At 39.6% G+C, this 13,580-nt stretch overlaps 1 protein-coding gene across 3 annotated transcripts in view; it reads right to left on the minus strand.

Moving 5' to 3' along the window:
• Window positions 1-12,469, minus strand: part of MMP16 (matrix metallopeptidase 16) — a 311,611-nt gene extending 299,142 nt beyond the window's left edge. For all 3 annotated transcript variants that reach the window (XM_040493926.1, XM_040493925.1, XM_040493923.1), the window contains exon 1: window positions 12,084-12,469. In XM_040493926.1, the coding sequence (XP_040349860.1) occupies window positions 12,084-12,215 (132 nt within the window). In that variant the 5' untranslated portion in view covers window positions 12,216-12,469. The remainder of the gene's footprint in view (window positions 1-12,083) is intronic.
• Window positions 12,470-13,580: the final 1,111 nt, after the last annotated feature.

A 13,580-nucleotide genomic window follows, 5' to 3' on the forward strand; every position in this document is an offset into this window, starting at 1 on the left:
ACCAAACATCATCCCCTCTGATTCCCTTAGGTTATTTCTTTCCCTGACCCCTAGTTGTTACTTCACAGGAATGAGCAGATTAATTCTCAACTAAATATTCAAGGGAACTCTCTGCAGACCTCCAGTGTGTTTGCTCTGTGTAGTTCTCTCCTCTCTGGGATTCTAACCTGTGCATTCTTACCACCTTGGTCTCATCATACCCCCAGCTGCATCTCCTTAACCCAGTCTGCCTGATTAACCTGGGTTCTGCCTTCCCTGTACTATTGCCTGGAAGCTCTCTCAAGTCGACAAAATGAGACACTTATAAGGTTCACTTTGTTTCCCATTTCTCAGGGATGACTGTCCTTCATTACCTGATGTCGAGAAACTTGAAAGCCATTTTTTCATAGATTTTGGTTATTTCGGAAGGTAGGCTAAATCAAGAGCCTATTATTTATCTTGCCCCATTATCCTTTACTTCTTTAATCTTACAACAAGCCATGAATTGGGTATTATTATCTCTACTTTACACATGAAGAAATTGGGGCACATGGTCAATAACCTGGCTCACTCAAGTTCACTGTGCTTGTAGAGATTCAGCTAAGATCTTCTACTCATTTCTTCAAAAGTTCTTGCACATAGCCATTATGATATACTGCCTCTAAGGGAGGTGAGAGATAGCTGAATGAATATTTAACACTGAGAAATTTTATAAAATCATCTAACCGGGTTGCAAATGGGTTCGGAAAGAGTTCTCCTTGAAAGGCTAATCAATGAACTAAGTGAGCCCTGAAACCTATACACAGCAATGAGAGTAAGAACTGAAGATGTTTTTTCAGTCTTTCATCAACCACCAATTTGTAAGTTTCCATTCCCTCCACAACAAAGACAATGATCAGATATCAAGTCTATTCTCAAACAGTGAGGAGGCACTCACTAACTTCTGAAGCACCCAATCTATCTCCAGATTTACCTATCTCTGAGAAAGGTTTCATTTATATTACAACTAAATATATTAGAAATAATAAAATAAATTGGTTTCCTTATAGCTTCTACTCAACTGATGCAACGTATAAAAATAACAAAGTCCAAAACTCCTAGAACATGCCATTCAGTAGCTGTTTACATAAACATCCTTCTCCTGCAGGAAAATAGAACACAGACCTGACATAGGCTTTCCTTTACATTTTCTACAATGTTCTATTCTTTTCATCTTGGAATACAATCAAATCTTCCTAAAACTTTTGAAAATCACATTTAACGTTAACTGCAACATGGCAAATAGTTAAGGAAGGAAATATGATTAGTTTTATATGTAATTTAAGGTTATGCCACACTTATTTTTTATTTTTATTTTCTTTAGAGAGAAAGCTCTCCACCAGGGAAGAGGGGCGGAAGAAAGAGAGAAAGAGAGAATGAGAATCTTAACCAGGCTCTACACACAACACAGAGCCCAATGCAGGGCTTGATCCCATAACCCTGGGATCATGACCTGAGCCAAAATCAAGAATCAGATGCTCAACTGAGTGAACCACCCAGGGGCCCCAAGATTATGCCACATTTAATATTGTTTGTAAGTAAACATAGGTCACCAACTTTCTAATGAGTTAAAATTCATAAAAAGCATTCAACAGTAAAACCACTGAGCACCAATATACTGAATCTTGAATCAACAAATCAAATCAACAGCAACCTATTCAGTTTTCACTCTAGGCAACATTCTGCCTAGGGTAGACCTAGCACTTTCATTATGTGTTGATTATCTCTTTTGAGTAGTAAATACAAAAGATGTGAACAGTGGAACTGGACCATACTGTCTTCTTGGGAAATTGGAAATTGATATTTGCCTATACATATTTACTTAGTTGAGAGGCTGGGCTCCTGCAGCCAGCTTGCCTACTTTGATTCTGGGCTACTCCAGGAGATTCAGAGCTACCTGGCCTTGCCAAGTTCCTCAACATCTTGGTGTCTCAGATTTCTCATTTGTGAAAGAGAAATGACAGTGTTAACTCACAAGATTGTAATGAAATTTAAATGAGTTAATATATATGAAGCACTTAGAACACAATCAGGTGCTCAGCAAATCTTCAGCCAGTGCTAACATTTTTTATCATTAAAATAAGGTATTCAATAAAATCAACTCTATGTATATTTGTTTTATTGGTTATTTGGACCTTGTCTAATTAGAATATAATGCCAGCACATAATTGTTTCTAAACTCCGGACATGGGTGGGGATGAAGACACTGAGATACACCCTATTCTTATTGAAGAAGATTGCTTGACATTTTCTCAATGTTGTCATTACAAAACCTGTGCTATAGGCAAACAGTAAAGATCACAAATCAGCTTTATGAATGGTCAAAATACGGCAAAGACTGGTTAAGTAATTTGCTTGAGTCACCCACGGAACAAACAATTTCACTCAATCCACACGCAGGAGCAAATCAGTAAGTTATATGAGTAGAGCTCTTAATAATATTAAAACACCCAGGGGTGCCTGGGTGGCTCAGTCGGTTGAGCCTCTGACTTCGGCTCAGGTCATGATCTCACAGTTCATGGGTTTGAGCCCCGTGTCAGGCTCTGTGCTGACAGCTCGGAGCCTGGAGCCTGCTTCAGATTCTGTGTCTTCCTCTCTCTCTCTCTACCTCTCCCCTGCTCACACTCTGTCAATCTCTCTTTCAAAATATAAATAAACATTAAAAAAAAACCTTAATAATATTAAAACATAAAAAATCCAAAAGTGTTTTATCAGTAACTGGGAGGAAGTTTTCGTAATTTGTTCTCAATTTCATACAAATCATGGAATATATATTTGACTCTGGAAGTTATCTGAATCTGTTCTTCCTTATTCACAATGAAAGAGGGGTGCAAATGTGGCTTTCCATGAAATTTTACCCAATTTTCAAGCCTAGTGTCCTGCAATAAAACTAAAATGTAGGGGCACCTCGGTGGCTCAGTGGGTTAAGCGTCCAACTTCAGCTCAGGTCATGATATCATGGTTCGTGAGTTCCAGCCCTGCACTGGGCTCTGTGATGACAGCTCAGAGCCTGCAGCCTTCTTCAGATTCTGTGTCTCCCTCTCTCCCTGCCCCTCCCCCACTCACATTCTGTTTGTCTCTCTCAAAAATAAACATTAAAAAAATGGGGTGCCTGGGTGACTAAGTCCGTTGAGCCTCCAACTTTGCCTCAGGTCGTGGTCTCGTTGTTCATGAGTTCCAGCCCTGCACTGGGCTCTGTGCTGATGGCTCAGAGCCTGGAGCCTGCTTCAGGTTCTGTGTCTCCCTCTCTCTCTGCCCCTCCCCTGCTCATGCTCTGTCTCTCTCTCTCTCTCTCTCAAAACAAATAAACATTACAAAAAAAATTTTTTTTTAATTAAAGTATGAAGTCCCTCAAGACGCTAAACTAGAAGAAACAAGTAGGACCAAGAGGAGTGACTGCCTAGCACTTGTGTAAAGAGGGGATGAATGCACAGCCATTAAAAACCCCAAACAAATTCAAGTATCTAATCACTATAAACAATGACAAACTATTAACACATGGTAGAGTTCAACTGTGAAAGTTCCCATGGAAAAAATGCCTCCACTGACACCACTCAGAGTTTGACTCTGCATCAGCCTCTGCAGAGGCTCATGCCTGCATGCCACTGACATCACCTCAGGTGCGTGCAATTTGGGGACATGAAATAAAGTTTATAAAAGTATCCAGCTTCCCTTAAAAAGGGGCAGTTTATTTCCCCCTAACTTAAGCATGACTAAAACAAATACTGCAAAATTCCATTCCAGTGAGTAGTTTATTTGGTCATTTCAATACATCACTCTAAGGACTATTTCTCCTGAGACTATCTGTGAGGCCATGGCTTACTTCATTTATCTAGGTTTCATGTAACTGACCACATTAAAAAACTTTTTAAAAATCTGAATGAGGAAATTATAATATCTTAATTAAAGGGTGCTTTGCCCCATACATGAGTGACTGCCTCCATCCACCAAAGGTCGTATTATAATCTGCTCAACTGAAAACACATCTGAGGTCCCTATTTAAAGAGAAAACAGCTTCACACTTTTGTGGCTCATTTCATACATAATTTTAAAAAGAATAATAGGTAGGGGTGACTGGGTGGCTCAGCGAGTTAAGCATCCGACTTTGGCTCAGGTCATGATCTCAAGGTCCATGAGTTTGAGCCCCATGTTGGGCTCTGTGCTGACAGCTGGGAGCCTGGAGCCTGTTTCAGATTCTGTGTCTCCCTCTCTTTCTGCCCCTCCTCTGCTCGCACTTGGTCTCCCTCTCTCTCTCAAAAATAAATAAACATTAAAATTTTTAATAAAAATAAAATAAAAAATAATTTAAAAATAATGTAAAACCTATATTTTGAAATCCATTTCCATGGAAAAACAAGTATTCAACAAGGCCCCATGGTAAACATTAAAAAATAAGATAACTTTAGTCTCAAAAGCTTTTAAAATTGGATTTTTGCTACATATAACCAAAAAGGCACGATCAAATTAAATTTACCCCACCTCTCATCTGTAAGACTAGAATTATTTCACTAGTCATTTTAGTTAAAATGAAAATACCAAAAGCACCTGCAGTCACTATAATGTATAGTTTCTGATCTAGTCTACACCTAAAAGCAAGGGATATATAAAGAAGTCCTGCATTATAACATTCATTGTCATGCTGTCATGCCCAAAACTCCTGGCCTCCCAGAAAAGTGCTAATTTCCTTCTTAGTTCATCAAATATGTAATCATTGGTGCCAAGAGGCTCTCAATATAGCTACCTCACATCTTAAATCATAAGCCATGTGTTCATTGATTTCTTGCAACTTTCTCTGATTGGCTATGATTCATTTGAAGGCATGTGACTGTACCTAGTGTCCGTGATTTTAAACCAAATTCTTCTACTCCATTGGAGTCTTTAAGCAGCTCAATAGCTCCCTCTAGCCTCCTTTTCTATACTACACCCACAGATCACATTTAATCAAAGGTCAGGGGGCCACAGTGGGATTTTTCTTATTCTGTTGGCTAAACTTCTGTTAAGAGGCTCGTCAAGATATTCCACTAATCCAAACCCAAGGATGCACGATGCCAAACGACTGTGGTGAAACACTAAGACAAAAAACATCCACTCAGAGTGCCAAATGACAGGAAGCAACAATCAAATATGGTTTTATGAACCTCAAAATCTATAAATAAATTTCCCATGAAAAAGAAAAAGAAAGCAAATGAAAAATTGGTATCACACACACTATTACTTAGTATTTTATCCTTTTAGCGTGGAATATTTTTGCTGTTCACATAAGCTGTATATTTTATAAAACAAATGGAATCTGATTTTCCACATTCAAAATCAAAAGTATTATGAAGAATAAAAATAACCCTCCAAGAGCCATGTGCCAAAATTATTTTCCACAAAGGGTAGAAAGGATATATGGTATAAGACTTCATTTCACTACAAAATATGTGTATATTTTTTATAGATAATAGATTTGAAATATGAGACCCTCTCCCCCCCTCAAAAATCAAATCTTTATCTTATTTCAAATTGCCTTTTTAAGACTGAAGTCCCAACTTACAGGTGATACATATTTTTCGAAATAACATCAAGCCACGTTTTTAATATTAAAATTTTAAAGTATGCTACCTTGGCCAAAAATTGATTTTGAAATTACATATAATTTGCTACTGCTGCCAGTGTTTTTATTACTCAGCAGAAGGCTAGGATTATTTTCAAAATGGAACACCCTGTGTCACTACAGATGATAACAAATGTTAGAATTAAGTTGCACATTCTGCATGTTTTCATGATATCTACTTCAGGAAAAAAAAAAATCTCAATACTACCTTTGGGATCTAATTGCCCCCAAATTTACACAGTAAATATGTACAATTTTCCTCCTTCGTCTATATAAATTAAAGCTTGGGGGCTAAACACAGTAGGATTTCAAAACTCATGGAAATGTCTTTAGTGATAGTTTAGTTCAACTTTTCTATTTGCAGATGACGGCGTTAAAGAAATGACTTGTCCGAGATCAAAGCTGTGTTAGTACAAGAACCAAAGTTAAAGCAGACATCCCTTGACCTCTGTCCTAGGGCTTCATTACATTGCCAGCTACCTTCTATTCCCAGTGTTAGAAGGGCAAGATTGTTGCTTTTTAAAAAAAACGTCTTTGTCGTTATAGAAACCATTTTTTTAAGTGTTTATTTATGTTTGAGAGAGAACACAAGTGGGGGAGGGACAGAGAAAGGGAAATAGGATCTGAAGTAGGCTCCAGCTGACAGCAAAGCCTGAGGCGATGGGGTTTGAACTCATGAACCAATGAGATCATGACCTGAGGCGAAGTAGTACCCTTATCCGACTAAGCCACTCAGGCACCCCAAAAATACTTTAGTATCTTTTTCTGGCCCTTTAATAATTTTTTTCTCCCCCCCCCACTTCCTCTATTAATTAAAAAAAAAAAAGACTTTTATGTTCTGGATTTGGGGTATAACAAAAACCTGGCCTAAGTTATATATTGAATCCCACCTACTGCAGATAGGAAGCACACCGGCCTTGAGCCAATTAAAATAAATAGGCCCACTGAATCATAAGGCCTATTTATTTTCCATGGTATTAGAAAAGATGAACAGATTTCTGTAAACTTAGTTTTATAAAAGAAGGTGTGAGCTGAACTTGACATTCTATGATAGTAACAGATGACAAGACAAAATGTGCAAATCATATTCCTGAACTAAACTGTCTAAGAAAAACCCACGGGAAGAAAATGTACTGATGTTAGTGGTTGATATTCAGTATATTATACTTTTTAAAAATGAAAAAGGTATTAAAATAAAATTTTCGTGGACCAACTAATATGTCTTAACCTGACAGACTTTTATGTAATTAGATGCTACCACGACAATTTACCCTTGAATCAGCATCCTTTTTTTTTTTACTACTCATAATGATATCTGAAAAGTATTAAGTGTTGCACCATGTGAAGGCATGTTCCCATCTATCCATCAGATCTAATATGATCTACATATATTCATTTAATCATCAAAACAACTCTATGAGGCAGGTACTATTAGTATCCCCATTTTACAGATATGTACAGTGAGGCTCGGAGATTAATGAATTAGTCCATTATTAACTTAATAATTAACTTATTATTAAGTAAAAGAGCCGGGATTACAATCTAGCAATCTGGTGCCAGAGTATGTGATCTTAATCATTATACTACTCCAAAATAAAGAACAACTTCATGGCTAAAATTATACTCACAGATATTTAAAATAAATTGTGACAGAAAGTAACATAAAAAATGAGTTTCTCAATTTGAATATACATGCTGAAGGGTCAGAAAGTTCCTGAAGGAGCTAAAGAAATCTTTTCTCTTTTAACCTTGAACAAATTTAACTAATTCATTCAAATGCCCCATGGCTTTTTTTTGGGGGGGGGGCTTGAAATAATTCCAAATGGTCATTTACCAACTATTCTGAACAGGTACACTTGGAGTGGTTGGGATAGGTCAGGCAGTGAAATATATTCACATAAAATAATTGATTAATCCAACTTCAGAGAAAATAATTATACCACTGAACAAGTACATTAAAATTTTATGTTCATAACCTGAAATAGCATGAATAAGAAAAAGCAAAAACTTTAAATCTGCCACTTTTAACTTGACTCCAGAGATTTAAAAAGCTGTTATTGAACCCAACTCTATCCTTACTTGATGGCAAAGAAGATACTGAAAAGAGGAAACCCAAGTGTATAGAGAACGATGGACTTGGAAAGTTGTTCTCTGTGGACTTCTCAGGGGAATAGTAAGAGACATCCTACCTGGCTAGCACACACTCATCTGTAAGGGTTCAATGAATAACCCTAGAATCTGGGGAACTTGACCAGATAACTCTGAACAGAGAAAAGCATAAGGTAGGACACACAGGAGAAGCTGTCTTCTGATCTCCTGGTCATAGTTTTTGGTCCTTATGAGCATTCTGAACAGCCAGCATTCCTACTTTGTCTTGGAAAGCTTGAATCTTGCAATAGATAAAAAACCTTTATGAATCAGTCACACAGCCTCTGTTCTTGTAAAAAATACTACAGGGGGAATTATGGGATGTAATCAGAACAGTCTCTTATTCAAGGGGGCTGACCAGATCTTATTCAAGGGGGCATGAGCAAATCACCTTCCATGAGGAAATGAAATAATGCATTGATTAAACAAGTAGAATGCAAGATATATGAAAAAAGTAACCCCAATATATGACATTTTAAAATCTATAAAATATATCTTTAATCTCTGAAATGCCTCATCACCAATTACTGCCAAGTTTAAATGTAGTACAGAGCTACTCCAAGTAAATTCTGACCTTTCAAGTAGATTCAGATAAACCTGATAAAGGTGAATAAATACTAAATCAGTTAAAGAAACATACTGTAGGAAGAATGTAGGAAATGGTTACACTCATGATTCACAGTACTCGCCATAAAATATCTTATTTAAAAAATATAGAATCTCTCTTCTTTCATTAATTAGGACAATAAGATCAATTTTTGTTTTATATTTGCCACAAGAAAGTAATCAACTTCTCATGCTTTGATATGTGCATCTTTCAGAGTATCACATCTTTATTTTACCACTCAATTGGCTTAAAATAATTTTCCGCATTAGAAATGTGTGTGAATGTTTAAAAAACAATAAACGATATGTTGCTAATATATTTAACATTGACAAAGTTGATGATGAAAGTTATTACTCTCGTGAACTATATACTATCTCAAATTTCATAACAAAAATGCTTGCAGAGTACAAAAAATCCCACAAAAGTTAAAAAATAAAGAGCCTCAGGATCATGATATTACCCATAAGAACATTATTTTAGAGACAATGTGATTTTTTAGAGCACAGAGTTTCAATCCTAATTCTTTGTTAACAGTGTAGCTTCATGTGACCAATGAACACCTCTGATTGAGACTGCTGTCCAATGATTGGAGTCTTTGACTTTTAGTTAACATTAGCAATATACTTCTTTTGAATTGTGGTAATGACTTACACACTGTAAGGCCCACAACCCCCAAAATGGGTCCAACAGTGTACAAAAATCTTTAAACAAATAAACACTGAAAATTTGGCATTAAAAAAAAAAACACTGTTCTACCCAAAATATATAAGGAGATGAATGAATTGAATCTCTTCCATACACTACTTCTGGTAGTGTCTGACCCTTTCTTAGCTATTGAGATGTTCCTTTTGCTTCTTAAAAACAAAAACAAATAAACAAAATACAGTCTTTCTATGTCACAGGCTTCCACCAGCATACTAAGAAATATCTCCTGCTCTGATCACTGAAAATCCCAAATGCTTATAATCTTACGAATAAGCAGGAAAGAGTTAACATGAATATTTCTACTCAGTTCCCACACCTCCAGGGGAAAATATGTTTTTAAACCTTAAAGTATAGGGATAAAAAGTACAGTGTTCCCATCAATTGTGAAGTTCAGTGAGGAATAAAGCATTGTAATTTCAGCTGTCAGCATAAAAAGCATCTCTCAGAAGCTTCGTTCCAACTATAATAACTTGGTGTGCCTGCTAGGAAAAAAATTTATGATCATATGAGCTTCATGCATGATTGATACCATTACTGTTTATTTTAAGACTGTCCTTGAGAATCAATCAAATAAAGCATTTCCAGTGTTTGTTTTGCAACCAAGAATGAAGAACACAATCAGTGCTTTTCTAGAGAAGATGTGACTGACTCGTCTCCCTATTAGAGCTTCCACCAAAAAGAAATATCTAATAAAGGTGAATCAGGCAGAAATTCATGTCAGAAACTATCCTGTCTTCCCATGTTCTTTACAGTATGTGAAAATAACTAGCAGCTACTCTTAGGATTAAAAAAGAAAAATAATGGCTATCATTACACATAAGGAAGTATATAAACCCAACTAAGAATATGCTCAGTGCTTAAAAAACTAACTGGAAATAATACAAACTATGAAGCATAATCTAATCTAATTTTCATCAGAAAATTTCCTATGTATCAAATAAGGCTTTTAAAGTCTCAGATGGCACCAGCCTCTTATCATTCATAAATATTTGCATGGTGTAATAAGCATGGATGAAATAACTTAAATACTCTAAAAATGGGGGAAATAACTCTTTTTTCCATGAACCATTTTTCACATATATCTTGAAGAAAAGATCATGAAAAATTAAAATGAAATGCTTTTTTAGTAAAATTAACTTTTCTTGCATAATATCTGATTGAACTGCCTAAGGGATTCAAACTATAAAGAAATACAATAGAATTTATGCGTAGCCTCAAAAAGGAAACCTAATAACCACCCAAACACTGATGGTATCCCAACAATGTCTGAAAGCAAATCTAAGACTTTGCCAAAGCAAGTAGCCATCAATCCAGACTCTCCCTTCTACTCCACAGTGAGCAAAATAAAACCAAGCACTTACTTCCGCCCACCTCCCCCAAGCCCCACCTTACCACCATCACCACCAAACTGAAGCAATGGGCCCTTCTGTTTATAACATACATAAGAGCTTGCCACTTTCATTCCTTCAGTCTATGAACTAATTACTCCTTCATTTCAACATTAAATTATCTCTTGATTTCAGTGTTACATAGAAAAATCGATCTGTGCCATATAATTCTAAAAGTTCAAATTTGCAATCGAGAGAAAGTCTGGACTTTCAGCCCCTTTGCATCTCTCTTTTTATTCAGAAAAACAAAGTTGTATTTTTCAAAAGGTTAAACAGTTTTGGTTTTCAAACTGGGGTTTCTGTGTAATATAATCATACATAACATCTGTAAACTTCTTCAACTCTTGATAATGGTTCTTACTTTTCCAAATACTTTCTCTACCCACCATGACTTATTACATGGAGTCCTAGGAACAGTTTGTATAAACACAGGGTTATATTCAGAATATGGCCTCACACATGGCATTTATTATGCACACTTTGTATATAAATCTGTTACACGAAACATGTTCAAATGCTGTGCAACAGGTCCTGCTATTGTGTAAACACACCCTCCCAACAAAATGACAGTAAGCTTTAAAGAATCAACAATATTTTAAAAATCCCATTATTCTTCAGAGACTTAATCGTAATTCTTTTGAGATGTCAGAAGACAGAAGACCTAATCAAAAGGAATCTATTTTACTAAAACCTTCTTCCTGTCTTTGTATTCCACCGTGTATGTTATAAACTGGAGTTAGAGCCCAGGCGTATACACATTTCCATTGATTTACTGCACATTACTGGCTTTAGTGCTGAGTTGATGACAGGAAGAGTACTTTGGCAGAGGTCTGACAAGTCCTTATCCTCAAGTTCCCTTCTGCTTTATGTCTGTCTGTTCCCAAAGCTATCAAAGTAAAGCAAATGACAGACTAAAACCTCTCGGTTTTGCCATGAGAGTGTGAAATCAAATTAAAAACACACCTCAGAACTATTACATTGGGCCACGTTTATTTTCAATTGGCGGGGGGAGGGGAAGAGAAGACACTTTAAAAGAGATGGATTTCACGTCCTCTGTGTAGCCAGATCTAGTTACAGTGTATTGAGTTATGTCTAAATGAGAAAAAGACTCTGTCTAGTCAAGTGTTTTATCACAAAGTAATGTTATTAAACATATCAAGTATTCCCACGCTCTCCTCCAGATTCTTTGATTTTAACCTCCTTTGTTAGGCACAGAACACGGGGAGAAAGATTTCAGGAACAATACCAAGACAGCACATGATGCCAAGCAATGAATTCTGTATTTCCTGAACAGTTTTTTTCCTCACAAACTCAAACTGCTTTACACGTTTGCTATATGTAGGACTTCGCCTTTTCCCTGGGTGACAAGCATGGACCGGCTACAAATGTATCTCCGAGCGCGCAGCATCGTGCTTTGTGCTGCTGGGGATAACGGATTCTCAGTCTCGCGCGCATCCATCACCTAAGACACAGGGAAACTCAACCAGGGTCTCGGCGGCTACAAGGGAAACAATGTGTTGAGACCTTGGCTGCTCGGAGCTACCAGGATCCCAGGAGTGAACGAAATGTTTCAGGGAGCAGCTCAGGCAAGGGGGAAGGAAGAAGGCTCTCATACTCTTACCTCCACATTGAAATACTGCTCCGTTCCGCAGACGGTAGCACATAAAATCCAAAGCAAGGTTTGCAAGAAAAATACCCCCGAATGATGCACGAAATCCAACCGTCTTCCAGTGCTGAATGTGAGTAAGATCATAGTGAACTGTGCTTCAGTGGATGGACGAGCTCCCCTTCGTTTTCTCCCTCTCTCCCTCTCCCTCCCTCCCTGGTCTCCTTTCAAAAAAAAGTCCTCCGGGTGGGTAAGGAGCTTGCAGGTTCACCCACAGCCCGGCAAGGGGAGGAGACTGAGGGCCCAGCACACGGCAGCCCCCGAGAAGCAGCGGCGGAGGCAGGGTCAGCAGCTGCCTGCATTCACCATCCTCGGGGGCCCGTCACCGGGAACGTGGCGCCCAAGTTCACCGGCGGTTCCGGCTCAAAGCGCCGAGTCGCAGCCGCAGCAGCAGCCGCCGCCGCCGCTGCCGCCGCCGCCGCCGCCGCCTCCTCCAGCCCGTGCGTCCTCCTCCTCCTCCTCCACCTCCTTCACCGCCCACTCCGCCGCCGCCGCTGCCGCCTCCTGCTTCTGCGGGAAGGGCCTCCGCCGCTCCTCGCTTCTCGCCTCTGCTTCTCCTTCCCTCCTCTCCTCGCTCCCCTCCAGAATGTTCATCCGTAATCTACATAACTCCTCCTTCCCGGGGTCTGCCTGACTCTCGGGCCCTCAGCGCGCGCGCGCACACGCACACACACACATACACACACATCAGCGCGCGCGCACACATATCTGCACATGAGCACACACACAACTACACACGCACACACACACACACACACTCGCGAGCGTGCGCGCCCTCTTCTTCTTAAAGGAGACGGCTTGTAAAGGGGAACAGCTACTGTACCGCGCACTGGAAGTAGCCAGACCTCCAGAAGGGCCTCTGGATTGGGATGAGGTTCCTTAACATACCGCCCACCCCTCAGCTGCGAGACGGGAACCCGGGAACCTGGGCGGTTCCATCCTTTCGTCTCGCCCACCCCCTCGCGAGCATCTAGAAACAAGTGCGCCCCTCCCCGCCCGGAGACTGGGTGGGGCTCAGGCTGCGGACCCCGGCTTGGGCTGGGGAGTGGCCCAGGCCGGATCCCGGAGGGCGGCCCGCCTCGCCAATCAAGCGTCCCTGGAAGGTCGGAGGGCGCGGGGAATCCGAGGGAGTGCCCGAGTCGCTGTGCGCCGTTTGGGCGCTCGCGTAGGTTGCCGGGCTGGTCAAGTTTGGGCAGCCTGAGATAACAAGTACCGAGCGTCCAAAACTTTGTTGGGGTCCACCGACCGAGCCTGTGGCCCGTTGTTTCCCCGACTCTCTTCTACCGTCACAACACCCCGCCTTTCCCGGCTCAGGGAGTAGGCACGGGATTGGGGGGTCGGTGTCAAGTCGAATTACAGAAGCGGGAAGAAAATGTTCACTTTCCGAAAATGTTCTGTCCAGAGGACGTACGTACACACTGCGACCCAGAAGAGGTGGTCCCGCGTGTCAAC

This window comes from Herpailurus yagouaroundi, unplaced genomic scaffold (assembly GCF_014898765.1).
Source record: "Herpailurus yagouaroundi ecotype Mexico unplaced genomic scaffold, PumYag 186, whole genome shotgun sequence".
In the NCBI taxonomy this organism is placed as follows: Eukaryota; Metazoa; Chordata; class Mammalia; order Carnivora; family Felidae; genus Herpailurus; species Herpailurus yagouaroundi.